Below are 27,384 nucleotides of genomic sequence, written 5' to 3' on the forward strand. Positions count from 1 at the left end.
GCCCACCTCACCCACACAGGTCCAAGGACTCCACAAATACTCCCGCTGGCCCTGAAGGTGGCAGGTGTGCGGTTCAGTCGCTGCAGAGACCGTGCGTTAATAATCACTATGCTCTAATCAAAGCGTTACTCTTAATTATTTTGCCCGGTTTGTGAATCATCTCTGGCCAAAAGCAGGGACATTTTACCACGGAAAGAATGTCACTGAGCTGGGAGGAGACAGCCTGCTGAAACAAGCGTATAACAGAGGTTTGTGTTTTGTTTTGGTTGGGTTTTTTTGTAGGTATTTTTTTTTCCTTTTTTTTTTAAAGTCTGATTAAGTCCGATTCTTGCCCCTTTCCCTGATGCACGGGCACCAACTGCCTTGGATGAGGCAAGTGGAAAAGCGGTAGCATGTATCTTTTCCCCCCTCAGACTAACACCACTTGAGCCTCCCTGCACACTACCAAACGAACCAAACCAGCAGAAGCCAGTGGTTCCTCACCTTGCCCCAGCCCTCACCTTGCCCCAGCACGGCGCTACCCGAGCAGCCCCCAGAGCCGGGTGCCAGGACCAAGGGCAAGGTCTCACAATGGAAAAGAGCACCCGCACCCTCAGTTGCCACCCTTTTCCCTACTGGGAGCGAGGACAAGGCTACCCCCATCTTCCCTGCTGTATAAAAAGCTTCCTTTGCTCCTGGTTGATAAGATGGCAAGCAACAAAGGAGGGGGTAATTAGACAACTCCCCCCCGCCCCCTTCCCCCCCAGCCTCTCCAACTGGGAGCTGCTGATCAGGACAGCTGCTTCAGCTATTCCCTGTCCCCTTCAAATACAGACGGACACAGATGACCTGCTGCTGTGGGAATATGTACAGCAGTTGTATTTTTTCACCTGAACAGTCAGCCAGCAGACCCATTTCAGCTTTGCATCTTTGGAGCTGCTCATGTCCTGTGGTTGGTGTCTTCCAGGCGTGTTTCTGCAGCCACCCGAATGGGCTGAGCACCACACTGAGCTCTGGCCATCAGTCAGAGCCAGAACAGTGACACTTCTCCTCCAAATACTTAAAAACCCCAAATCCTGCAACAAAACCAGTCTCAAAACACTGAAGTCTAAAATTAAAAGTTTATTTCAGTTTTAGAAAGGAACAGGAAAGAGGTACATGAGTATCTTAGTTACACAAGTGACAGTGTGTTGTTTCTTTTCCACGCGTAGTTCCCACTACTGCCTGGCACTTTGAGATAAGGATATATTTCTCACTGCCTTTTAGATGTTTTACAGCACACGCACAGAAAAACAGCTTCCAGTGGAAATCTGGGCAATACGAATCCACCTCAAAAAAATCCGATTTTTAAAATTTGGTTCAAGTATTGGGTAGAGAAAAGACACATGATAAACACGACTCAGGCCAGCGGTATCCACCCAACGCTGGTGAACTCCACGCTCCCAAAGCGGGCAGCTGCTGTGCTGCGCAGCGTGTCACCTGCCAGCCCCAGGGACAGGATTTCACTGTTTCACTACAGTATTTAAATTTTTTTTTTTCCTTCCACCTGAACAGCTTACCCAGTGCTTCTTTGCAGACGCAGCTCCAAGCGCAACCAAAGGGAACTTTGCCTGAATGCACTTTGCTTCACACAGGTACAATCAAAAAGTATGGAGTAGCGATTGACAAAGTGTACAGTCAGCAGGCTCTTCAGCTGGTACATTATCTGTATGCAATACAGCTTATATATACTTACTTTCAGTACGAATACAAGGTCTTTGTATTAATAGCCTTTTTTTTTTTAAAGTAATTGTCATATTGATTTACCTGGCTCAATTTGAAAGACGAAACTCTTTTTGCCACTAATTCAACACCTCTTCCACGTAAAGGCCCTTTGATTCCCGTGCAGAGGGCAGCCCTGTAAGCACAAGCGACTGTGCCTGACGCCAGGCCAGCGTGTGAGCGCTTTGCTAGACCGGGACTAAGGCCATCGGCTCCTCGCACGACTGAGCACTGGAGAGACATTAAAAGAAAAGCAACAGCAACAAAAGAGTCCTCTCACCAGGCCTGACCTCTCGTTGAGCAGGGCAGGGAAACTCATCCTTTCCTTTCTCAACATCCGGAGGCAGAGAAACTGGTTTCCCTACTTCAGGGTTACACTCAGCTGCCCCGCAGTGGGAGGTACTTACTCCAACTGATATTCTTGTTCGGAAAAATGCGTTAGATGCTGAAATGATCACGTACTAGATCTAGCTAACCAGTGCTCCTTCTCAATAAAAACATTAATATGGAAAATAAATGCCTTCAACAGAAATGGTGGTTAAAATATTTTATTTTTTATATCATAGAACATACTGCTGTTTACTTTAAATCACTTTAGAGTAAAGGCACACATTGTTAAAAATACTTCAAATTTACATCACATGTACAAATGCATAAAACAGATGTACATGTCACCAAAAAAATACAATATGGCTTCATAAGGTTGAGGCGGGGCTGGGACAATTCAACATGTATTTAAATTTTACAGGATGCTGTTAACACTGAGAGGACTGACTAGAACAGAAAAGATTGGACCTAAAACACTGATTATGTTACATAAATAGTACAGCACATTGAATACACAACACTGAGCATTCGGATATGGATTCATAGTATTGTTGAGTTCTGCAAATTCATCAGGCTTTCCAGGGCCGCTGCGTGGCCAGTGCATGGGGCTGATCTGCCAGTTTGCAATAGTGGGAAGATAAATTGCAAATTCTCCATCCACAAACAGGCTCCTTGAAGAATCTGCTGATATGCTTTGTAAAAATAGAGTGAAACAACAGACTTAAGGTATTAACTGGAGGGAATAAGTGAATAATGAACGGACAACTTACACAGTAATCACTTCGGGTTAAAAAGCACACAACATTAAGTCTGCAAGAATGCTCCATGACAATCATTTAGCATTAGTCCCACCCAAGTTTAAGGCTCATATCTAAAATTTACCTTAGATTTGTTTTCCTTTGTGTAAAATTACCTGAGCACAGATATCAAAGACGTACAGAACTTTTAAAATATCTGCAGATACCTTAAAAATCTGTAGATAACTTAAAGCAAAACATCAATATCTCGAATTCTACCAGCTAAAAATTCTCAAAAAGACAACTAACAAAACAAGATTTTGGTATGTCAGTAAAGCCAGGAGAAGAATGAGCTTAAGCTTTTGCTTTCATCCTTTAAAAATGTACATAAAATGTAATAGAATTATTCAAATAGGACTGCTTAAATGTAAACAACACATGAAATCTTTAAAAAAAAAAATCAGGAATCAAAATTCAGGCAGTCACTCTAATCTTCTATAAATTGTTTACAAATGCTGCTAGAGATGGCTGGTGGTTTCTTAAGCACTGACGGATGGAAAATAAAAGGACCCACCTCCACTGTATTCTGTATTACCGTTTGCACGTTGTGTCTGAAGTGTGAATTGCTGCCATTCTCATTTGCTAAGGTTTATTCCCTGCACAACTGTAAGGCTCAGATCCAGAAAAGCACCCAGCATCGTCTCAAGAGCCCTGCAGGATCCGGTTAGATTTAATAGGTTTAAAGACAAACATGCACTTAAATGATTTGCTGCGCTGGGACTCACAAAATTTTCAAAGTGCAAGGCAGAAAAAGCGTCGGGCTGCATGGACAGACCAGCTCCCAGCAAGGTCAGTGCCATCACAGAGAGGAGCATTAGACCCTTAATTTCATTTAAAAAGCTTGAAGATGACATCACAGCACAGAAGATGCATGTATGTACTTTCAGCAAACAACAGACCGTATAGGACAATTTCCAACACAAGGCCTCGGAAATAATACCCTACTAAAAGCGCTTTGTTGATTTTGTTGAACCAACTGAAAACAACAAAGAAACACAGAACACATCGCCACCTTTTCCTCCCCCTGCCTCACACACTGGTTCCTACCTTTCATTCCCAAAAGAAGTTAATGCAGAGAAAAACTTCACTTTAAGCCATGAGCAACTTTAGATGAGCCTGAGGAGCAAACGGGACTCTTCCATTCAAATACATCAGGTTAAAACTTTGATATGACAATTACAGTTATTTGTACTGTTGGACTGGGACTAGCTGATTGCAGAGGGCACTTTACATTCACTGACAACCCTGTATAAAGGGTACAAACGAAATTCCTATGAAATAGAACCTAGGATTAAAAAAAAAAAAAAATAAATAAATAGATCGATGATGGATGGCTGTCCTGGATAATTAAGAAAGAAAATCACAGCAGTCTGAAGTACCCATAATTCTTTGTATAAATAACAGATAATCCAAATAAAATGCTACAGCTAGTTTGAAGAACTAAACTGAACACTGCTTCTCTATTAAATAGATTAAAATATTAATTCACTGAGAAATTACAGTGATAAATAAAATATTTTCATGTATCAAAAGTGAGGGGCAGGTACTACCAATTCCAGACTTCTTGTCCCAATAATGAAAGGTCCGAGAAACAAAAGTAAATTGTACAGTAGTTCTAGTCACATAAATTTACAATACTGAATCCAGCAGGATTTGGCTAAATAAGACAGTTTAAATAAGCTAATCTAAAGGAACACAGTGTCCTGTAAACATCTGACACAAACCACATTGCATTCTGATGGCGTGACCCTACCTTCTCTATGCAGGAGAAAGACAATTGACCTGGTGGTGGTAACAAGGGATGCAATCTAAAGGCAACGTTCCTGTTCTTCAGTAAGGCTCGTAAAAAAATTTGAGCAGTGTACGTATGACAGCCTGTACAATTCTGAAATTTGTGGAAAGCTCTTAAGTTTAAAAAAAGCCTAAATGTTTGAAGTATAAAACACACATTGAGAAGATGTCCTTCTAAATTATATGTAAAAGTGTCTGGCACCAGAAACGACCACTAGGTATTATCATACCTAAGGAAAAAAAGCGCAGAACCACTCAAGACAAGTGTCCCTGAACTTCGGAGCAGATGCAGCCAATTCAGTTACTTTGTATTGTTCTGTTCCTCTGGAAAAGAAGTCATGAACATACGCTCTTTAAGCTGTCTGTACTACATCATCAGTAATATATATTATATATACAGTATGCATATATATAATATATATATATTTGCGTACATATTTCTTTTACCTCAATCTGGAATCATGTGGTTTCATGCAACACACCAGGAACCAAACCTATTCATTAGATCATAGCTGGTGTAACTTTAGTATCAAATCTCTTATTATACAGTGATTCAACATTGTTCAGCATCCATCACCTCCAACTGGAATCCTCATCTCCCTCTTCCTTCAGTCCGGTTCACAGCTGTTGCCCCTGTCACCCTTTGTCCCACCTTCTCCACATAGTGCCTCCACTCCATGTTCAATGCTGAGACTTTATTTCTGTCAGCTTCTGAAGGTAGCTCTGTGCTGCTGGCATCGAGAGGATAAACTGAACCGTCCTTTGACCTATTCGGTAGCAGCCGTATCCCATCAGTCCGAATACTGTGGCTTTTATGACAAATTTGAAAATCTTACTTGAAGCTGATGGAGGAGGCACACTGAGGCAAAAGACAGAAAATAACGTTAACACTGGCAGAGCTGGAAAGGACAGGCATTTTCCAATCAAAACTAGGAGCTTTTCTCCCCTTCCCCCTAAAGTGCAGGAGACTTTCAGGTAACAGATGTGTCGTGAATGAGCAACATATTCTTTCATGTTCAAGGGCTACATTGACATTAAATAGTAACAACAACAATAATAAATAATAATGAAGCTTTTTCCACTTATGTAAGATGCTGCTCTTAACTGCGATGGACCTTGACTTGGCCATCACCCTACTAAAATAGCTACGACAACATCAACACTTCTTGAAGAATACTAGAATTTAATAGTTTGCTGAACTGTTTATAATATTACTGCGCGTATCTCTGCACAGAGACAAAAGTCAGAAGAAACACAGGACACAGCCAAAGTCCAACCCCTGTACAGTCCAATCCCTGTCATTCAGGGTAACGGAGGAAAACAGAGCTTGGATATCCTGGATAATGCGTGTCAGGACCTGGTCAGGTTTGTGCAGCCAGGATCTTCACTACCTGGCCGTGCAGGAGCTCAGCTGGCCCTGCACCCACAGCACACCCGCGCTGCAACCTGGAGAAGCCTCTCCCAGGTGTGGGAGAGGTCTCTGCACGTTCTTTCAGAGAAGCAACAAGTTCTCGTTTATTTATAACTAGAAAACGTTTCTCATGTATTCAGAAGCAATCAGTAACAGTAGTGCAAAAACATTCAAACCGGATTAGATGCGCTGACATTAGGAAACAACTGGACTGAGCTTAGATCCACGCGCTCAAACTAGGGCAAAGTTATTACTGGTAAGATTTTGCATGTTAAAGGAATATACGGGAAGAGTTTTATAAAAGCATACATGTTCAACAAAGGCTGGGGTAAAGCTGGCCTTTGACACCTTCTTACATGCTTCTCTATCTATTATTTCTCAATTCCAGTCCCTTAGCACAATTTAAAAAAATTAACTCGTAAGAATCTGAAGCAAATAGTAAGGTCTGCTTAGAGTTAGGTTCAATGCATGAACTTAAAAACTGGAAGTCTGAGAAACGTATGTTTCTTTCCAGATGATTTCCAAGGTCACTTTGCAACTTGTAAAATCTAACTAAACATCTGTAGCAGTCTTAAGAACTTTTCACTTTAGAGAGGTGAGAACCATGACCACAAAACCCCCTTGTACCTCCGCTCTGCAACTGCAGTGCAACAGCACACGGCGGAAAAAAGTTTAACGAGAAATGAGACTCAAATACAGGAACCTTATGAACATCATTTGCTTCATATTATTTTAGAAAGTCAAGTTAAGGGAATATTAATGTCTGATGAAAGATACTGGTATCCCTTCCGTTTAGTTATGGCACTGGCACAGTAAAGAAAATCAAGTCAAAGAGCCTAAACTTTGATGAAAAAGACACTCTCTGTAAACTCGGAGACACCTGGTCAGGCTTTGGGCTACTCAGTTCTGTAGTGTCAATGACGCAACCAACATCAACCACACAATTACATGGAACTGGACAACCTCATTTTACAGGTCATTTGCAAGGGTGCAGAGGAATAAGGGCGTCTAGTTTGTGACTCCAGGAAAGGCTTAGCCTTGAGATAGACTAATAAATGGTTAGGCAAGGCTTCTGTACGTTGCATTCTTGGATCCAGACACTTAAAGTCTCTCTAAATCATATTTTAGATGCCTAAATACACCATTTAGGTAGGAAACAGTCCTCTCTTTTTCAGAGCCTCTGATGAGACAGGAACAGCCAGTGAGGTGCTTACATAAACACAGTAAATGGATGTGATAAGCTAATGTACCAGTATTTGAAAGGCTCTATTATCCTAAACCACCACAGACCTGTATTACCAGGTCACACTATAATCCCTTCCGCATTTCTAGAGTCCTGACCTTTGTGGCCTTACAGGATATGCCTAATATGAACATTTTGGTTCTTCCTTCTTTTACAAAGCCCATACATCTATTTTAACAGGGACTTTGGAGCAAGAGTTCTCCAGATACATGGCTAAAATCAGCACCCATATTTAGGTATATACATTAAAACATATTATTACTTTTATATACAGTTAAAAATAGGTTCTGAGCAACTGTGATAGTAAACTTGGCAGAGCCAGCAGAGTCCTGACACAACAAAGGACCTTAATCCAAAAGTTTGTATTTACCTAAGCTAGACTGGAAGCCTGTTTGTTTTCACCATCTTCTACAGACCTCATTTAAATCCTCATTTTAAAGCCTTAAATGTGGATCAATACATTTTCTTTCTAAGCAAGGGCATCTTTCTCATCTCTATTTCCTTTGATATCCAACTATTTACTTTTTTCCTTTGATATTTCTTTTTCCTTTGCTGTAAGCACATCTCCGTGCACTGCACAGCAAGTCAGTAAACTGACAGGGCAGAGATGACAGTAGTGATGTTTCTTCAAACAGTGACAACCAACCAAAAAAATCCAAAAGAGCCAATTACTGCTGACTTTTAGCAAGAGAAGCTGTTACGCGACCACATAGGAAAGGATGACTGTTACCTCATTATTTCCTGGATGTTTAAGTCAGAGTTCCAGTTCTTTTCAATTCCAGGTACATGACCCATCCCAACAACTCCAACTACAACAGCTGGGATATATCTTCTAGGTTCAGCTAAGAAAGAAAGATGGAAAAAAAGGAACACATCAGTAAAATAACTAATTTCAAGCTATAAATATAGGTAGTGAGTGAGATTACAAAACAGAATTTTCCAAGAGGTAGGGACTCTTATTACTAGATACAAAAACACTGTTACATACTAAAAGTTAATACTCATCTCACCTACTGCTTCTTATGTTGAAAGTCTGGGAAAAAAATAAATCAGTTTCTGGATTTTCAGGAAGTGTTTGTTTCACTAAGACCTGGCCAGGGCTCATACTCCAGCCTTAGAGTGAGAGGCTCAGCAGATGCAAGTTAAATTAATTTCTTTCTTTCCCTGTGCAGGTCATGTTTCTGTACTGCTCATCAGGAACAGCCCTGGTCTTTGCTGCCTCCTGAACAGAGAGCTTCCTCCAGGGCTTTGGACAGTGATAGCTGGCACACGTCCAAGCTATGACATGCTCTGGGCTAACAAGCAGAATGAACCACCAGAGAACAGCGCCAGAGACCACACCTGCCCCTGGTAATAGTTTCCTGTTACAGACCTGGCCTCAGCAATTAACAGCAAAACACGTGCCATTTGTGTGCAGCTGCTGGCCAGATGGCCACCGCTAGACCACTGCAACACCTGCCAGTTCTCACCCTCACCTCCCACCTACCATCCATTGTCCACAACACCCAATGGAAGCTAAAATGTTGTTCCTGAAAGTTTTGGGATTGCCTCTTCCCCAGTGAAAAAAATACCACTGCACCACAAAAAAAATAATTCACACAAATTTTTTAAAGTAATAGTAATCAGGCTGCTTTTCTATGGGGAAAATTATATGTAAATACATACATAAAAACAAGTCCTACTGTCTTGCTTTAGATAGCCACCTCTGATTTTTTTTTCCCCAGGAATGAATTAAAAAAATTCAAACGCAGCTTCCCCCCACCCCCCCCCAAAAAAACCACCAAACCCAAAACTGTATTAAAAAACATTAGAACTATTATACACATTTTCAAAATTGTTTCTTTGGACTTGCCTTTTCTCAGCCTGCTCTAGGGTTGCTCTAAATGAGAGCTGCAACTGCAACAGAGGCAGAGCACATCACATCTGCTCCAGCCTCCACCTGTACGTTCCTGTCTGCTGCTGGGCAGGATTCAAGGATAACACCAGTAATGTTTAAAGCCCTGCTTGAAACTTAGTCCTGAAAGAAACTTTTATTCCTCTCAGAATATTCTGTGTGGAGTAAAGACAGACTGAAAAACTACATATTAAAGTTTCATTTGCAAGCTCTTTGGAAGAGTTCACCCAGGCAAACAGACGAAGGCAAGGAACAAAGCAGACCTAGTTGAGGAACAGATCAGACCAAAAGTATATCTGAGTCCTGCAAACAGTATACAGGAATTTCACCTCGCTTTGGCCCTACAATAGCAAACGGTTTGGACAACAGTGATAATGCTCTATTTCTGCTCATTTGAATTGTGGGGTTTTGTATTTTACAAGTATCTTACCAGTTCCCTTTTTTTCTTTTTGCCTCTTGTGAGCATCATGTCTTCCATTTTAAGTCCTTCATAACGCATATAAATCCCTTCCAGTTTCACAGACATTCACTAAACCAATGATCCAGAAACTTGAGCTTTTAAGAAGGTAGATTTAAAGGGGAAAAAAGAGCAGGGGAATTGCTAAACAATTCCTCTTGTGGCTCATGACCCAGCCAAGAACCAACAATAAAATTACATTTTCAGCCTGCTCTTTGGACCAAGTAACTGAACGCATCGGTGCCCCTTTCAGCCGTATCGACTGAGCCAACAGGAAATACTGTGTGTTTGGACAAATTTTGTGACAGCAGCACTGAGACAATATTAGGGAAGGGAGATGCAAGAACACAGGCACAATCTCTTTGCTATTTTTTCAGTCACATGACAGTGCCAGAGGTCTGCGCTGAAGCAATTAACAAACAGTATCATCCTAAGAAAGCAAATCAGAGGTAACCCATACCTCAGGAGGCTTGTACACACTAAGGGCATGCAGATCACATATGGTAGCAAAATCCTTCCAAAGGCTAGAGAAATGCAATTATTCTGTATGCCTCTATACTGTTGCAACATGCAGAGTCACACATTTCATCATTGCCACATCATCAGGATTCCTAGCAGCCCAATTCATAGTAAGTAAAAGTATGAAGAGCACTGAAATTAGAGGTAACTAACTTAGGAAGAAATGTGCTCCTGAGCGGCTAGTGATGACAATGATTTGGTGCGATAACAGGGTCTAAGCGAGACAGATGACATAAACCTAGACTGTCCCATGCTGTGCTGTAATACCAGATGCCTGCCTTTTTCAAAAGTTGTCAGGCTAATTAGTATTTTCCAGTTTAGAACAGCACAATGAGAAAAGAATCACAATTTGGAGTCTACTGCTCTAGGTGGTTGCAACAGAAGAGTAATATCCCTTTTTAACTTTTTAAGCACTATAATCTTACGTGACATGTGGAACACATGAACAGAATATCCCAGATTTCCTGACAAGAACTGAGCTTTGGATTAGGACACAAAGACCACTTTGCTGGTTGTGATATATACTTTAAAACAATTACTTTCAGAGGCTCGAGGTAGTTCTATCTGCTTTGCTGCTTGCTTCAGCATGTAGGTCAAGTAAATATCTCGTTCTGAGACAATCGTTCGATGAAGATCAGGGAATTCTCCAATCATTTCTGCCATCATCTGCTCCAGTAAATCCTTCTGCTTGCATTTCTCCACATCATCTTTACTGAAAGAAAGGTGAATTGCTTTTAAAGCCCAATACAGACAAACCAATGAATAAAAACAATTGGGTATTATACACATTAATCACCTAAACCTACGGCTCTTCACTTCTCCTCCCCCAGTTCTCCTCTCCAAAAGCAAAAGAATCTCCCTCAACCTGTAGAACTCGATACCTAACAATGCCTCTAAAGTGAGGGAAAGGGAGAGAGGTCAGTTGCCTGGAGGCAGTGCAACTGGATTTTCACACTGCCCAGTTTGAAAGCTGCCAACTCAACTGAGCAAAACCACCAGGGCTTCAAAAGAAATAGTTATCACGGTGCCCCGCTTCCAGTGCGTATAATAAGCTTGGAAGAGGCAATGCAGAGCACACCCGAGGAAGCAGATCTGATCACTGAGCACACAGAGGCTATATTTAAAGAACAAAAAAAGTACACTGTAAGGCACAGTCTGAGGGGATGGAAAGAGTTCTGCAGGTTCCTAGGGTCAATCACACACCTTCAGCAGGGAAGTCAAAGTTATAAATCAATTCCCTGAAGAGAGGAACAGGAAATGGGCAAGAAATAAAAACTGCAGGAGGAAATGTAATGAGCTTTCCTACTTTTTAGAGGTGCTGTTAAACCTTCTGTTTGCACCCACAGCTGTGGTACAATCATAGTGGCAACAGAATCATCTGGTTTTGCATCACTGTCTACTGAAGAATGATGCCAAAGATGCTCTCTTTACTTTCCAAGATCAAAAGGACACTACAAATGTCAACAGGGAAAACCAAAACAAGAAATGCATTGCTGGCTTTCAGCAGATCACAGAAGTGCCAGACTGACACAAATTTAATGTTTAATTATTACTCTATTTTCTGTAGAATCTCATGTTGATGGCTGAGTGCAAAATATCCCCCCAATAGCTTCCTTTCCTTTTCAAACTCTACCCACATGTTATTTTTTAATATTAATCAACTGTACAACAACTGATATGTTACACCCACACTTCAGGAGAAAGCTACTGTGCATATACTGTAATTATCTTAATATTGCAGCTGAAAACCAAAATATTCTTAGGACAAATAGAAGAATGAGAGAAGTTGCAGAGAAATGCATCCTCCAATGCCCCTCAAAAGCCTGCAAATAGTTTCATGCTGGTATGAGACCAGTAAGAAAATATATTTTGTGCATGAACTGGAGTTAATGGATTGAAAGAGGGTCAAACTCATTTTACAGATGAATGTAACAGCAAGTATTTACAGGAAACAACAATTAAGTAAATGCTAAAACTTGACAACAGAAGGTTTGATTGACCTGACTAGAGCTTGAGCCCTGGTTCAGTTCTAAAAGCCTGAAAAAACTGCCGTAGCTCTGAGCTATGGCTCATTTCACGAGCTGTGCAGAGCTCTGGCCACAGGGTATGAGAAAGGCACTGAGATTCAGGGACTACGTGCATGGGGAACCCATTTCTGGCAGGCTGCAAGTCTGGGAGGAGCAGACTGAATTTAGGAGAACAGCTGTGCATGTGTTCTCACCCAGATCAAACAAGTTATCACACACCTACTTGTGGCCAGAAGGAAAGAGGAAGCAAATTTGGCACAAAGATGTCTCTGAAGGGCAGGGGAAACCAAACTGAGCAAGAGAATAGCTGTCTGAGAAGTATTACTGTAAAGCAAAAAAAGTTCCTAACAATGTCTCTCATTAAGAGTCCACATGTTGTTCACAGACTTTAAACATTTTTCTTTGTTCCAAAAATCTGCTCAGACAGCAAAAGCAGTTCTCAAGCTGCCATGATCTAGATGCAACATAGCACAGCAGGCCCATGTCCTTTGGAAAACTTAAGGAAATTAGCAAACTGAAGCCCTACTCTCTTCAATTTACAATATCAACACACAGTAGTGGGAAAGATTTTACTTTCTGCATAAAAATAAAAGGAAAAAAAAATGTTTATTCATACCTGATTGGGTCAGATAAGAAGCAGAGGCCCCAGGCAAGCTTGACTTTTTGCCAGAAAGAAAGTGCAGCAATCGCTCTCTTAAATGTAACAGGGATGGGTCGGTCTCCAAGATGGAATTTACAGAATGGTACTTTACTGGCCTGAAAGGGAAGATAGTCAACATTTCATACTGCACAGTACAGCCTTATTAAAATGTTTGGTTTATTGTGTTATACAAGGTATCTATCTTAAAAAAGAGCAAGTAGTGTCATACTTCAACATCAAAGAATATTTTGGCTTTGCAGTAAATAAAACTTCAAAAAATACCATTTTATAAAAGAATACCTCAGCTACAAGATGCAGTAGGTATTACAGTAAAAACATTAAGTTGTAATGCCAGCCTCTTTAGGTTACTTTTACCTAAAAAGAGAGGTGAATAAATGGGGCTCAACATCTATCTGGGTCTGAATAAAGTCTAAAGTGAAATGACTGTGCTCATTTTGCTTGTACCTAGGATTTGTCAGGATCACAAACCTATCAGTTTGCCATGGTAAAACATAGTCAAGAAGGAGCTTATGAAACAAGAACTGATGTCAGATACCACACAACAATGCGAGGTGAGACTTTGCTGAAGCTTAGACTGACAGATTTTAGCACAGTACAGAATTTCTAGAAAAATCTTTCCTATGCATACCTGTTTAAAAGTTTCGAACAACCACTTTAGAACAGGACAGAGCTAATATGTATATATTTTTTTCTTTCCCACTTAAAATGGGAAACACTTGAAGTGTTTCACTCTGGTCTGGAATGCTCAGGAAAATAAGCCACGAAACACTTTTCTTAATGAAAAATACACCAAATATTCCAGATTCTTTAACAGCTAAGTTCTCAGATCTCCTCATTAGTACCTAATTTACATAAAAATAGCAAGATACATTCTGCAAGGTAGATACATACAGTGAAAATAGTGTCTCATAATTCCCAGACTAAAAGAGTAGCTGTAATATACAGTAGAAGTCCAGCTACTATTTACTTCCCAGTATCACAGCTGACAGTGGTACAAAAGGGAATGTTAAAATACCAGATAGGACTAACAGGAGACAGATATTTTACTTCCCCAAACATTCTTTCTAGATTAATGTGTTAAGACCTCATTAATGTTCACAGCCTGAAACCTTGACACCACCAACGGTGGAATCAAGATCCATATCCAGAATTCAGAACCAACTCTTTAACAGGAACAAAATAAATTAATTATTAATGAAATGGAAACATCAGAAATATCACCAGGAAAAACTCTTATCACGTGAAGCCTTTTTGGAATTGCTTTCACGCCACTTAAGGCTACAAACCTCTGTACTTTCGAGTACACTTCGAAGCCAAAGATGATTCTTACTACTTCACAGGCTTTCACAAGTGTGGCCAAAGTGCTCTTTCCTAGTCATTGCAAATGGTTTTATTTAGTTCAGCTCTGGGAGCAAAAGGCCAGTAATTTGACTTCAGAAAAAACATTTCAAGTTCTCACCTCTTTGAAAGCCTCCCTGAATTCTCCTCCTGGGGCCATTCCCAGCTGTTCTGTGATGTGAGCAGAAACCTTCAGAAGCAGCATTTGCATCAATCCAGACATGACTCCATTCTGGCAGAGAAGAGAGAAAAACATTGAAAAAAAACCCCAGAAAAATCAATAGACTCTGTAGATTTCTCTGAAGAACAATGCATTGTTCAGTCATGAAAATGACATTAGCAAAGAAGGAGCACTGAAGCTACCTTTTGGAGCCAATTCACTGATCAATACAGCTCTTTTAATTCAGTTTCTATCCGTTGTGAAGTAGCTCTTCACTTCAGCGTGCAGCTTAAATATTCTCCCTTTCAACAAAAACGTATGGCAGAGTTAAGAAGAGAATATATTTACTACAACTGCTGAAAGGAATTGCTTGAATAACTGAATGGTAAACCAGCTCATACTGTGTGTTTAATTTTTCTTGATCTGTCTGGTTAAAAAAAGGGGACGACAGGAGCATATTCCATTGAATGTACAGTGAATGCCATGTTACAGAGATACTGAAAGGGAAATAGCTAGTGTTTTAATCATGAACACTCCTACAATCCTGGGAAACACCAGGCTGAGCACTGGTTAGGTTAACAGCCGCAGAAACACAGAGAAACCAGCGCTGTGCAAGAAATTGCTGTGCATGACCTCAGCACATAAGAACAGCACCTTAGAACAGACCTCACGACCCTGAGCATGACTCACTCTCACGAGCAGACTAAAGGCTCCTCCTCACACAAAGTCTATTCTTTTTTATCAGTGGCTGAGTGTTACCTGTCCCTAAACATAACCTGTACCTTGGTTACGCATCTCCTCCAGTTTGGCATCAGTCCATACCGCTACCGAAAGGGGCACTCCCTCTTCCCTTGCCAAAGGGATTTCCTGCTGTATCACCAGCTTCACGCAACTGAAGATGAGGTTACGTGGGACAGCTTGGAGTTAATATAACTGTCTGAAGTTACTGGAAGAACCACCTGGTCTCCATTCCTTGCTCCAAGGGCCATGCTCAAACAACCCACCCTATGTCAGATCTGATGCTTGTGTGACCTCTCCAGAGGCTGTAGGCAGTTTCTGCAGGTGAGTGAACTCAGGAGTCACTGAGGACCAGAACTGGCAAAAAAAGAGGGGCTACTTTCAAAGCCAATTGATTATCTGCTTTATCATGCTACAAACTAGCAAGCGTGGCAGAAAGGCAGAGCACTGGCCTCCTGAGGAGAGACGAGGAAGAAAGAGTGCAGTGAGAAAAAGGGCTTTCAGCATCCTTAAGATCCAGTTCAAAAGCCTGGGGGACAAGGGTTTCCAGAAGTTCAGAAAAAATGCCCATGAAGAAAAAAAAGCTAGGATGATGCAGCCTGAGGTCATTTGCTGGCTGATCTCTCCTTCAGCATTGATGCCCTTGAAGTTGTATTTTTACACAGTGACAGAAAGATTCATCCTGCTGGCTAACAGAGGGATGCATCTTTGAAGTGTGTCTGAGTCGTTTGTACTCTTCGCCTGCATGAAACTCAGTGCCTGCCATATTTGCTCTGCAACAAGGAGATAAAAGGTGACAAGCAGCCATATGTAGCAGCCATCAGCACCAACTGGCCAGCCACAAAGTGTTGGGGGATAAAGAGCAAAATGTATGAAAACTGATGGGAGCAAAACAGTAAGAGGTTATCATCAGTTACAGATTACTCAGTGTCAGATAAAGGAAAGCTGACAACAAGAGAACGTTAGATTCTGAGTGGCTGGCAGTAGTTTCCCAGGTTAGATGCAACAGCTATAAAAACAAAGCAATGCACACGTAGAAAGAAACTTAACGGCGCAGGCAGAGGGATGCAGAGCTATTAGCACACAGGAGAGAGAAAGCGAAACACTAATTTTATCACCCCAATGCTCAACAGCAGTCAGAAAGCAAGAAGAGTGAGAGGGATTACCAGGAAAGGAACAAAACAGAACCATCAATGTGCTGCTGTACAATCTTTAGCGGACTTGTCTTGAAAACAAGACACTCGAACTAGAAAATGTGCAAAGAAATACCAAACATATAAGAAGAGATCAAACATCTTAAATACTCATGAGGCTTGGGATGACTGAGGAAGATATACTCTGCCAGATACTGTGACTAGCATGGAGACAGTGAAAAGGACAGGAGAAGAGAGGACTGAACACTCAGGTAAAGTATGACTGCAGGTTCTAATGCCTTTCCCCAGGCATCTGGTACTGGCAGCTGTCAGAGGGCTTCTCGAGTAGACAAATCTTTACCAGACACAGCACAGCCACGCTTACACTACATATGGGAACACAACATAAGGAAGGGGCCTTGCTGCTACTCTCCAGCTGTATAAAAAGCCACAGATCCAGCATCATGTGCAGAACCGCAGGCAGAAACAAGCTGTATTTTCTTCTGGATTTCTTCTTTTAAAAACCCTAGTTTCCATGGAGGCAGCCCTATGCAAACACCACCTTGCCACCTGGAGCCTGGAACTGGTTGTCCTACTGCTGCACACACATTGGAGGTTAGACTTTAAAGCACAAGTGAAGGCAGCCTGCTCCTCTCCATATGGATGTACCCACCATCTGCCAATTCACATTATATCCATCTTATGTAACAGGACAATCCTGTAGGTTACCTAAACATGGAGGGCTGTAGTACATGGTTCAAAACAAGAGCTTTTTCACCAGCCAGAAGCATTAAAAAAATCCAACATTACAGTATATTCCTGCACAGGTAACTTCAGCCTGAAGGAGTAGGTTAAAAAAGTGAGGTTGAGCTAAGATCTTGCTGCCGTCAGCCCACTTTCTCTTCTGCCCCAGAACGAGGTTTCTCAACTCCTCTGGTCAGGGCCAGCCACCTGTACTATAGCCACACAACTCCAGTTACAAAGCCCTGTTCAGACTGGCACACAGCCATGGTATGGAGACAGAAGGGAGAGTGGAAATGGGAAGCCAGGGGAGAAGATAAGACAAAACCTGTCTTACCAGTTTGGCTTAAGACAACTGCTACTGTACATCTTCAGGTAATCCGTGCCTGAGCCAGATGCCATTAAGCAAAGCAGCACAGTGCAGCCTGGTAAGCAAACAGGCAGTTCTCTGCATCATCTGTAAGGGTTTTGAAATTCAAGGAGGGGCTGGAGGAAGGCCGTGTGTGTAATAATTTCACATAACACTCTGCTCAGTTTCCAACTCTCAATTGGAGTAATGGAACGCAATTTTACTGCTCAAGATTTATACAAATGATTATAAAAAACCACAGGTTTTCTTTTCCTAATTTGATACTCGAGGATGAAAATTACAAGCAGTTTTGACTATTGGTGTAACTTTTGGGCCCAAATGCACATTTCAATGATAGAGGAAAACTGAAGCATAACTGAGCAACTTGGCAGCTGGTTTGATTTTTACTAGAGAAAAACAAAGACATTATAATTTAGCATGAGACAGCTGGACTGTTTTTTCTGGTTTTCCCTCTAAAACCCATGCTGCTACTGAATCAAAGGGGAGGAAGGTTGAGGTTTTCTTTTTTGGTTGAGACTATAGACAGAGAGATTTATTATTATTTAAAAGGCACAATATCGAAATTTTATTATTTGCATTAGTCTCCTTTGTCACCAGGGATAAGATTGAATTGTAACAATAGAATGATCTTTATATTATTCTCTGGCTTTGGAGCCAACAGAGTCTGCGTTTCCTACTGTCTGCATGCAAGATCACTTCAAGCCCTGGTAAGAAGTGCTAATTACAAAGCCGCCAACACTAATTTACATCACAGAGAAAAAAAAATCTGGTCTTTTATTTTCATTGTCCTTTTCCTCTTAACAGGGAAGCACAGCAAGAACTGTTGCATTGAGCTTTGATATTTAAAAAAAATATAAATGCTTCTGTGCCTGTTTACTAGCTCAGAAGACCCCCAGCTCAGCTGCTCTGGTTGTTGTGAACATGCATTCTTTTGGCCGCATGCATCAGAACAATCCACCTTACCTAAAATAAACAGATGGATGCAGTAATTCATGCAATATGCAAGTGTTTTGCAATGTTCTTTCCTTTGACAGGACATAAATAAAGAAAACAGGAAAGACGCATTATTGCCTAACTCTGTGAGTCAGAAAGCCTGCACTAAGACACCATGTGCACACACACACAGAGGCAGAGTAGCCCTCAGCCACTGCTAGTGCTTCTGTGTGGGTGCAGATCGTTTTCTGACCAGTGGTACAATCCTGGAAATTCCCCAATTACATCAATAAAACCATTCCAATATGTAATTACCACCCAATCAAAATAACAATCTATGAATTTGTCCATTCAACTGGACACTGCAAACCCTTCTTACTATTGATCACATACTGCCATTCTATTCAAACATCCTGTCATTTTTAAGTCAACTTTGTGCTGTTTCACTGTGCCTAGCTTAAAATTACTTAAATACAAGCTAACTGGGTGAAACTGAAAAAATACAGGACAACATTTGCTTTGTGCACACATCCCAGACAGCATCAAACTGCCAGAGTACTTGTAAGTTGAATGGAATCCCACATTTTTCAGTCCAGACTTTTCAAAAACCTCCCTCAAGGCCTACTGTCAATTAGAAACTACTCAAAAGACGAGTAATGGGAACTAAAAAGAAAGAGCAACACACTAGGATGAAGAAGGAATGCAACTTAACAGATCACAACAATACCAAAATTACGTGCTCCCTAAATAGCTGTGATACAGATTGCAGGAATAATAATCATATTTAAATATATTAGCAGAGCATCACAGTTACAAAGTTAGACTTGTGTCCTGCAAATGGAGAAACTGTTAAACCCAGGAGGATTCCTGCCGAGGTTAACAACTGCCCAAAAAATCCTGTTGTGCATCAGAAGCCCTCAATACTGCAGCTGAAAAAAAAAAAACCCACACCAAACCCAACTTTGCCACTGTACTGGTATTCTCACTAGATGAGCGGTGCTAGGTTTCCAGCTGGTGGGAACACTGGGTTTGGTTGCAACTTGACAAATTGCTCTTAGCACAAACCTTTCATTCTCACCGTGGGAATCATACCTGCTTTATAGCTTGTTGAAGTTTTTCCAGACTTATTTCTTTGGCTTCTTTTAGTAACGTCTTTTCATCCATCTTTAACATAGAAACTCTGTACTGGCATAGTTCCACCACAACTACATCAGGCTGCACTTCTTGTATTGTCTGAAAAAGATGAATTTATTTACACCAGTTTTGGAAGGATTAAACAGAAATGCAGCCAGTATCAATGCTTTCATGAGAAAAGGGACGTAATAAAAGCACATTCCAGCAATGTGCTTTTATTATCATTTTCAATTAGAAGAACAGTGGAAGAGTAAATAAGACCTCCAAATAGCTATGTATTGAGAAAATCATTAAGGAAGAGGACACTGAAACGCCTTAGTTACTGGACGCTTTGGGACAGGAAGATGGAGAACACATTTTGCTGGTGGGGGGGGGGGGGGAGAAAAACTTGATGTTAAATTTTTCACATTCACAAAGTTCCTTTGACCATACTCTGCCATCATCTGCAAACTGAGTTAGAATAACCTTTATAAGAACCAAGGTTGATGATTCTGGCACGAGATTCCTCCCCCTCTAGCTCCTGGAGAATAAAGCCACTCTAAACTGCAAACTTTGCATGAGGTATGGAATAGAGCATTCTAGAGCTTCAGACCTATTTGCATCTTGAGAATGGAATCCAAGTTTGGGCTGACATGGTTTTACAGCTCAGTATTATACAACCCCAGCACACAGAAGCTATAAACTGCAGTTTCTGTTCTAGGCTTTGCATTATCTCAGCACATCCCCATCACAGTTGAGTACGCAGCAACCTCAGTACACACTGTCGGTGTGACGTGATGCTGTATCGTGACAGACACCGCAAGCTTCACTAGTGAGACTTCTACTTTTAACACTGGCACTGTATCTGCGTTTGTTGTTTAAATGTGGGCAAATAAAAATATTTGAGATAGCAGAGCAATGTACTGCATCAAAAATTATAAGATAATATGGCTGCCTCCTATTTCATCCCACAGCGCTGTTAGCCATCCAACAGCCAATGAGAAAAAACAGAGTCTGGAAGCTACAGCACAGAACCAAATCAGAGCTGAACTTCATTCTACTTAATGCTAAGCTGACAACATTACATGCTGCTGAGTGGGCTTCCACTTAGTATTTACCTTCACTACATCGTTTTTGCTGCTGTCACTGAAATGGGCTGTTCCAACCACATAAACTTTAGAACCATCCTCGGTGCCAAGCTCAGTCACAGTGCTTGGTAAAGTAGGCTTTTTCTGCCTCTTCTTCATCTTCATCTCCAGGAGAATTTTAAATGCATCTGCATCAGCTATAAAGGTAAAGAAAACCAGAAAAGCACACATGACTATAAAGTGCAGGCAAGTAAAAATAGAAAATATAAATGTCACCACTAAACAGCAGAGCAGAGCTAAAAGGCCATTGATTTACCACTGTAATCTTACATTCAATTCTGAGGCTACATCATTGAGAGTGCCACCACTGGAGAGGCTGCCTCCAAGCATGGGTCTCAGTCCAGGTTTCCTACCCTGTGGACACTGGGACAGGTTGCCCACGCAGTTCAGTAAGGGAAAGACAGAAGCTGTGTGGCAGGTGAGGTGAATAGAGAAGCAAAGAATACTTAGAAAAGTATACACTAAATTGAAGAAAAAAAAAAAAAGAGCATTTTTTTAACTTCTAGAACAAAAGCTTTGCCTTTTGGGATTTTATTTGTATAAATGATAGCAACCCATGTACACTGGTATGAGTATGTACTAACGCCACCTGCACATATTGGCACATACAGGATACCTATAGTACCAACCTTCGCCTTTTCTAGGATTAACACACCAGGGATCAGCATACAATTGAAAATTAAACCTTAAGAAGTATTCAGGTCAGGAAACCAATCATTCTTCCTTAGCTTCAACAACAAACTATTTAAGACCAAAATGGTACAACATGAGTTCAGCCCATCTATGTCAAGCTTGCCATGAAAAATAGGAAGATCTATCAGTTCCACCACAGTCGCTTGTTAAATGCCAGAAAACCTCATTAACTGATATAGGGAGCTTCAGTTTTACATCAGTGGGAAATATAGTAACTTTGAATGAGTCATCTTTAAGTTTAAGGCATCATCTTTAAGTTGTAATGCATCTTAAAAAACAAACAAACAAAAAGCTTTAAGTAGGAAAGCAGAGTTTTGTTTCCAACCAACTCTCTTTCTCTGGCAAGCTGCTGCACAAGGTAGCAGAGGTCTCAAGGGGTCCAGAAGCCTGGAATAGGATCATAATCCCAGGAAAAAAAAGGGTTAGTGAACAGTCTGCAGGCAGGATGTCAAAGATGCAGATAAATTACAGCCTCCTACCATACATTCATTCACTTCATGAACCTGGTTTAACTATGTGGCTCTGGCCCAAAACTGTCTCACAAATATTTATCTCGCAAGATTTTATGTCAAAAAATGCAAAACAAAAGCCACTCTTCAACATCCTTCTTAGTTAGCATTTTAGCAGCCTGCTACTTCATGGTCAATACCCAGGAACACCGTGTGTTGCAATCAGTACAGTCTGATCTAAGACCATGTTGCTGCCAGAACAGATGGTGATGCTAAGGAGGGGGTGAGGAAAACACGACTGTAAAAGGAAGGAGAAGAGGTAGGGCTGATGCATTTGTAGCACTCAGTCACATAATCGTAAAAGCAGCCATAGTAGATCAACCAAAATCTACATAAGCAGATATCCTGCCTTCCACAATGGTAAAAAGTAGATATCTAAGGAAGAATAAGGGGGAAGTGTGCACAATACCTTTCCCAAATACTCTCCTAGCCTAAAGCCATTTACGGCTCAGATTCTCCCAGTTGAAAATGGTTTCTACATATTCAGTGACCCTTAAAGGATTTAACTCCTACTAATTTTTCAAGTCTTCACCTCTTATATATATTCAGAACAACATTTCATGTGAAGAAAAACTACTGTAACAGTGCAGTATCAGATGTTATAATGTAAGAATGTAATCAAGGAAAATATCTCAGAAACAGCTATGGTTTTTATTAAACCAACTCCTATATCTGGAGAAAAAAGCAACATAACAAAATTAATTTGCTTCTTTAGGTCTGAATGCTTCTCCCATCATTTTAGTCAAGACTCTGTTTGCTCCCATGTTATTTCTGAAAGCTGCCATCCCTAGGGATTATTCAGCAATTTCAGCATTATAGTAATGTTGCTGTGACCCGCTAATTTGCCCTTTATTTGCCAAAAAGCACAATTTGAATATTTCTATTGCTCAAAATGAGCATTAAATACATTAACATCACAACGGTATATCAATAAACACAAAGCAAATCCTAAGAAACCATTGTTTTCTCCTCCTGAGAAAGAAATGTCTGACATCATCTGATCCTTACCACTAAAAGGTAAGGACTGATACTCTTCCTGGGCTTCACAGGACAGTTTTGGCTGAAATACTTCTATTCCCACATCCTGAAGGCTTGACCCCTCATATCAAAAGATTACCATGCTGGCATAGGCAGAGTATTCCATGTGGGACAACTGATTCAACATCATAACGCTAGATGCCAGAACAACAAAGCAAACATGTACTTATTTATCCATCTCTGGCTTAGACAGCACCAACTGAGCTTAAAACAAGAGTTGAGTATACCTATTACATCAAAACCCATTTACTTTCTTTTGAAAGCACGGGAGCAGCAAACTGACAATCGATAAGTCATTGCTCTATCCAAATTCGGTTTATGCAACTGGACCTTTCTAGAAATCATGAACAGGTTAAGTCAGGTATGACCTCATTTGCATCTCCCTCTTGTGCTAACAGCCGCATCCTTATTAGGTAAGGAAAAGGCACGGACATTTAGTTTAATACACTTCCAACGTGATACACCCTCCCCAGTCAAACCAGAAACATACAGATATTCTGCGATACACTTGAGGTTTCCTTTGGGCCATCTTCTGGTGCGTCAGAGGAGGACATTGGATCTGCAGCAGCCTGTATGAAACAAATTCAAAAGGAGGCTGGGAATTATAATGAAATGTTTTAATACATCTTTCCCCTTGTGAGTTTGCTTAATTTGAAACTACATATAATATTCAAGCAAGTAAATAATTTAAGCAGTGTCAACAGTTCAAAATGTCTGTGGTTTTACAACTGTATTTCTCCTAGCTGGATAAATATGAGAAAGAGCATAATAAAAACAATTTCATGCCTATTTTAAAAGGATAATATTTATACCTGACATGGAGTTAAAAAAAATAATATCTGATTCTAGAGTAAAAAGAACAAATTTCTAGTGTTTTCTGTGTTGGAAACTAAAATGTGCATTATTATTATAACACCTTTCTCACTTATAGGATGGCGTATTTGACTCAACTATTGGCCAGCATTAGTTTGTCAGGAGTCTGGCAAAGTTAATCAGCACTCGCAAGAAAACACATACCCATTCAAAAAGAGTCTGCTCAAGTATTTTATCCTGTCAAAATAAGTGTAATTACACAATATGCACACCCAATCTTTCACAGTTTATGTGTATGTTGACCTTACATACATCAGAAATCAAAGCCAAAAGGATGCAAAGCATCTGCATAGTTTTTGTTCTCTAAAGGATCAAAAAGTAATCAAAAAGATTTCCAAAGACTGACTTTTAAATATTATCACTAAAAGTGTATGAGGCAGGTCTTTGGCTAACAAAACCTTTCTTATTTTTAACTAACAGGCAAGTTTTAAAACCCGTGCATAGAATTCAAACAATCCCAATCATTCAGTCTATGTCATCCATGCCAGAGAGGCAGAGTTAGTGCAGAAGAGACTCAGGAATCAGGGAAAGCTCAGCTATGAGCTATCTTCAGGCAACTACACTAATTCAAAGTTGAATCAAGACGACTATTGGGATAATTTGGAATTCTTGAACAAGGTAAGTCAAAAAGTTAGAGACAGTATGTGAATCCATCATCAACTACCTTCCAAATGAGAGACAGTATTAATGAGTCAGCAAGCAAGTAGCCAAGCCTTCCTGAAGGATGTCAGCTTTTTAGCTAGAATGACTGGTTTAGTCACTTTGTACTTAACCTGGTGAAATTTAAAACAGAACTGTATAAAGCACATCCAGTTGTTCAGAATTTTCAACAAGAGTAATTAATTTCCTCTTGCATTCCAGTATGCCAAACAATAATTTTCAGATAATAAATCCTGGGTGTCTTATCTTGTCCCCACCTAAGGTAAGGCAAAATTTATTGTACATTTCATGGAGTAAGACCAAAAAGCACAACAGCTTTACAGGGCAAAGTTTAAAACATTCATAGCAACATATCATCCTTTCACTACAAAGCAAAAGTCTGTTCATTGACAACTGCAAACTGCAGTTACACCGCAAATTGCAATTACGTTCACAAATCTAATTTAACACCAGCTCAGCTTTTGATCACAACATATGGCTTGACTCTACTGCTTGCATATGTAACTCTAGTCACAAAAATATTTTGGAAAAATGTATCCATCTAACATATGGAATTAATCCTGTCACTTACACTGGCTTTGTCATCATAACATTACAGTGGGAAAAAGAACTAAGCACTACATTAAGAGTCTGCCATTGCTTTTTTTTTTTTTAAATTAACTAACAGGACAAAGGAACCAATATTCTTATATCTCATACGAAAAACATTTCCTGAGCTTCACCTATTAAGCCAGAAAAAGGTTTTGATACACATGAATACGAAAGGAGAATAAAAGGAACACAAAGGATAGAAAAAAGCACTTCAGTTTAATTTGGCAAGGTACTTATGTGCAGTGAAATCATTTGTATACAATCAAATTGTGTAATTTACTCCCAAAACATTTTTTCCTTCTAAAGGGTTAAGCTCATAGGTTTCTACAATACCTCATTTTCAAGTAAATTAATACAAAAGACCCTTTTTAACTTTTGCAATCAGAGCAAAAAGGACCCTGAAAAGAAGAACCTAAAGTGGCAAAAAAATAGCACTCAGCCCCCACCCTCCCACCCCGTTTTAAAAGGGGTCCCACACTGGTAGTTTGGACCCTCTGACTTTGCAGACCTTCCCTGAGGATGAGTGGAAGAACCTGCTGATTCAGAGTCTTCACCTTCCCTGCAATTCTACTGAGAAAAAAGATCTTCAGCTCCAAGCCCTACCTCAGGCTGTTGCTCCTCTTGCATCCCTGCAGTGTAGACTTATTTTCACCAACCACAAAAGAACTGTAAGAAGTAAAAGAAATGGAAGAGAATTAAAAATTAATGGCATAACCCAGAATATCTGTTTAAGAACTGTAAAGAGGAAAGGAAAAAAAAAAAAGCAGAGGTGTCTCTACAGTCTCTAATAAAAGTTGAAGTAATAGAAGTGGCAAACTGAAGGTTTACACATGCTGCCTTTTCAACTCCGCTTCTGTTAAAACAAAATCACACCAAACAACAGCCCCCCCGCCCCCCGTAGGATAAAACTATCCTGTTTCAATCCAGTTCTTGAGCAGTCACAGTCTTCATATTCAACTAGAGAGCCACACACATTGTTACCTGTTCTGCATCGTGTTATTAAGTATATATTTACAAGTATGCCAGGGTCAGGACATCAGTAAGATCACACCTGCCCTGGGAATTGGGTTTTCAAACCCTTTGTGAATGGCTTCCATGTCTTAGTTTTAAGATTCTTTCTTCCATCCACATTGTTAAGTCCAAAAGTTCTCCCTGAAGCTGGCAGAGTGCTATGATTTGACTTTGATGATACTCTAAGGGGACTGCACAGGACTGGGTCTCATGCTGCTTATCCTCACTGCCATCCCACTAAAATTGAAGCACTTGAAGGAAGTGCTGCTTCTTCACTGCAGCATTTTGGGTTACCTCCCTCTGACCTGTTTCACAGTGATCAGTGTTTTATTTTACTAGGCTGCAGAGCAGTCCTGACCAACTTACTCATACAACACGTTTGCAGCCTGGCTCTGAAGAGCAGAGGGACAAGTTTTGCTCCTGCCATAGGCCCCAGTGATGCTGGAAGAAAGCTGGCTGCTGCCTGGTGACGGTAGACTCCAGCACAGAAACGTAATGTCAATGCCCCTCACCTTCCCAAATGCAGCAGTCTCCCTGAGTCTGATTAGCGCTCTGCATCCTGGTTTCTAGCCTTAGTTTTAAAGTGTTTTACTTTCTAGCTTTGCTTAGAATACGTTTCTATAAAAACAGTGTTCACCTGGACAGCGGGAAGCATGCAAGAGTAATTCAGACAGCTGGTACACCTCCTTCCAAGCCTGTACAGAGGGACTTTAGCAATTCACACCTTTCCGTTGTCCACTGCTAGTGGTCAGCCAGCAAACGGGAATCACTGGGCCAGATAAACGCAGTGCGGCCAAAAGCCTGGCTTCTGCATGGTCTCCCGAGCAAAATTCCCACAAAACCCACCAGAGCCCTGTGCCCCGAGCAGGCAACAGACACAGACACAGCCCCTGAGGTACGAGGCAAACACCTTGTTAAAAGAAAAACTACACACCGCCAACAGTCTAAGAGGTTCAATAACAAGCTATTTATTCAAAAACACACGAGAATTCTGCACAGGCAAGTACTCCATTGCTTTTGCTACAATGCATAACATAAATTTAAAACGAAGACTGTGCCTTCTCCCTTTCCAAGGAGTCAAGTCAAGGAAACCTGGATGTCAGAATAAGCTGAAAGAGCAGTTCAGCTTCACCTGGCTTTTTCTGCTCCAGTGTCTCCACAACTTAGATGTGGTGTGGACAGCTCTAAATAAGTGCAACGGAAGGAAACCCCTGCCCCAAGACCCACAACCCAAAGAGGGACACGCCAGCCCACTGCAACCTCACGACGGACAGCCTGGCCAGAGTTGTCCACTGGCACTGCGGGCTTAAGTGAACCCAGAATCTGTTTTCATCCTGTCCTGTCTCCCATAGACCGGTTTAACTATTTGTTGACTTGTGCAGTGACCCAGACCAGAGAGCAGATTCAGGTTAAAAAAAACCACCTTCCCCCCTCACACCCCCGCCCTACCAAGGCATTTTAAGCTCAG

At 40.8% G+C, this 27,384-nt stretch overlaps 1 protein-coding gene across 1 annotated transcript; it reads right to left on the bottom strand.

The window, feature by feature from the left end:
* Window positions 1-5,159: 5,159 nt before the first annotated feature.
* On the bottom strand, window positions 5,160-25,532 carry TRABD (TraB domain containing). Its single transcript, XM_074168946.1, has 9 exons — window positions 25,509-25,532; window positions 23,272-23,350; window positions 20,512-20,678; window positions 19,373-19,513; window positions 14,327-14,437; window positions 12,823-12,962; window positions 10,719-10,891; window positions 8,040-8,151; window positions 5,160-5,514 (listed from the first exon to the last, which is right to left on the bottom strand). Exons 1-9 carry the CDS (start codon window positions 25,530-25,532, stop codon window positions 5,337-5,339), a joined length of 1,125 nt encoding a protein of 374 aa, XP_074025047.1. The 3' UTR covers window positions 5,160-5,336.
* Window positions 25,533-27,384: the final 1,852 nt, after the last annotated feature.

This window comes from Numenius arquata, chromosome 2 (genome assembly GCF_964106895.1).
Source record: "Numenius arquata chromosome 2, bNumArq3.hap1.1, whole genome shotgun sequence".
In the NCBI taxonomy this organism is placed as follows: Eukaryota; Metazoa; Chordata; class Aves; order Charadriiformes; family Scolopacidae; genus Numenius; species Numenius arquata.

Excerpts from the sequence above, each read along its gene's own strand:
- TRABD (XM_074168946.1), bottom strand. The coding sequence starts at position 25,532 with ATGCAAGAGGAGCAACAGCCTGAG. Across the intron at positions 23,351-25,508 it reads AAGAGGAGCAACAGCCTGAG|GCTGCTGCAGATCCAATGTC; the intron begins GTAGGGCTTGGA and ends TGTTTCATACAG. Across the intron at positions 5,515-8,039 it reads AACATCCAGGAAATAATGAG|TGTGCCTCCTCCATCAGCTT; the intron begins GTAACAGTCATC and ends CTTTTGCCTCAG.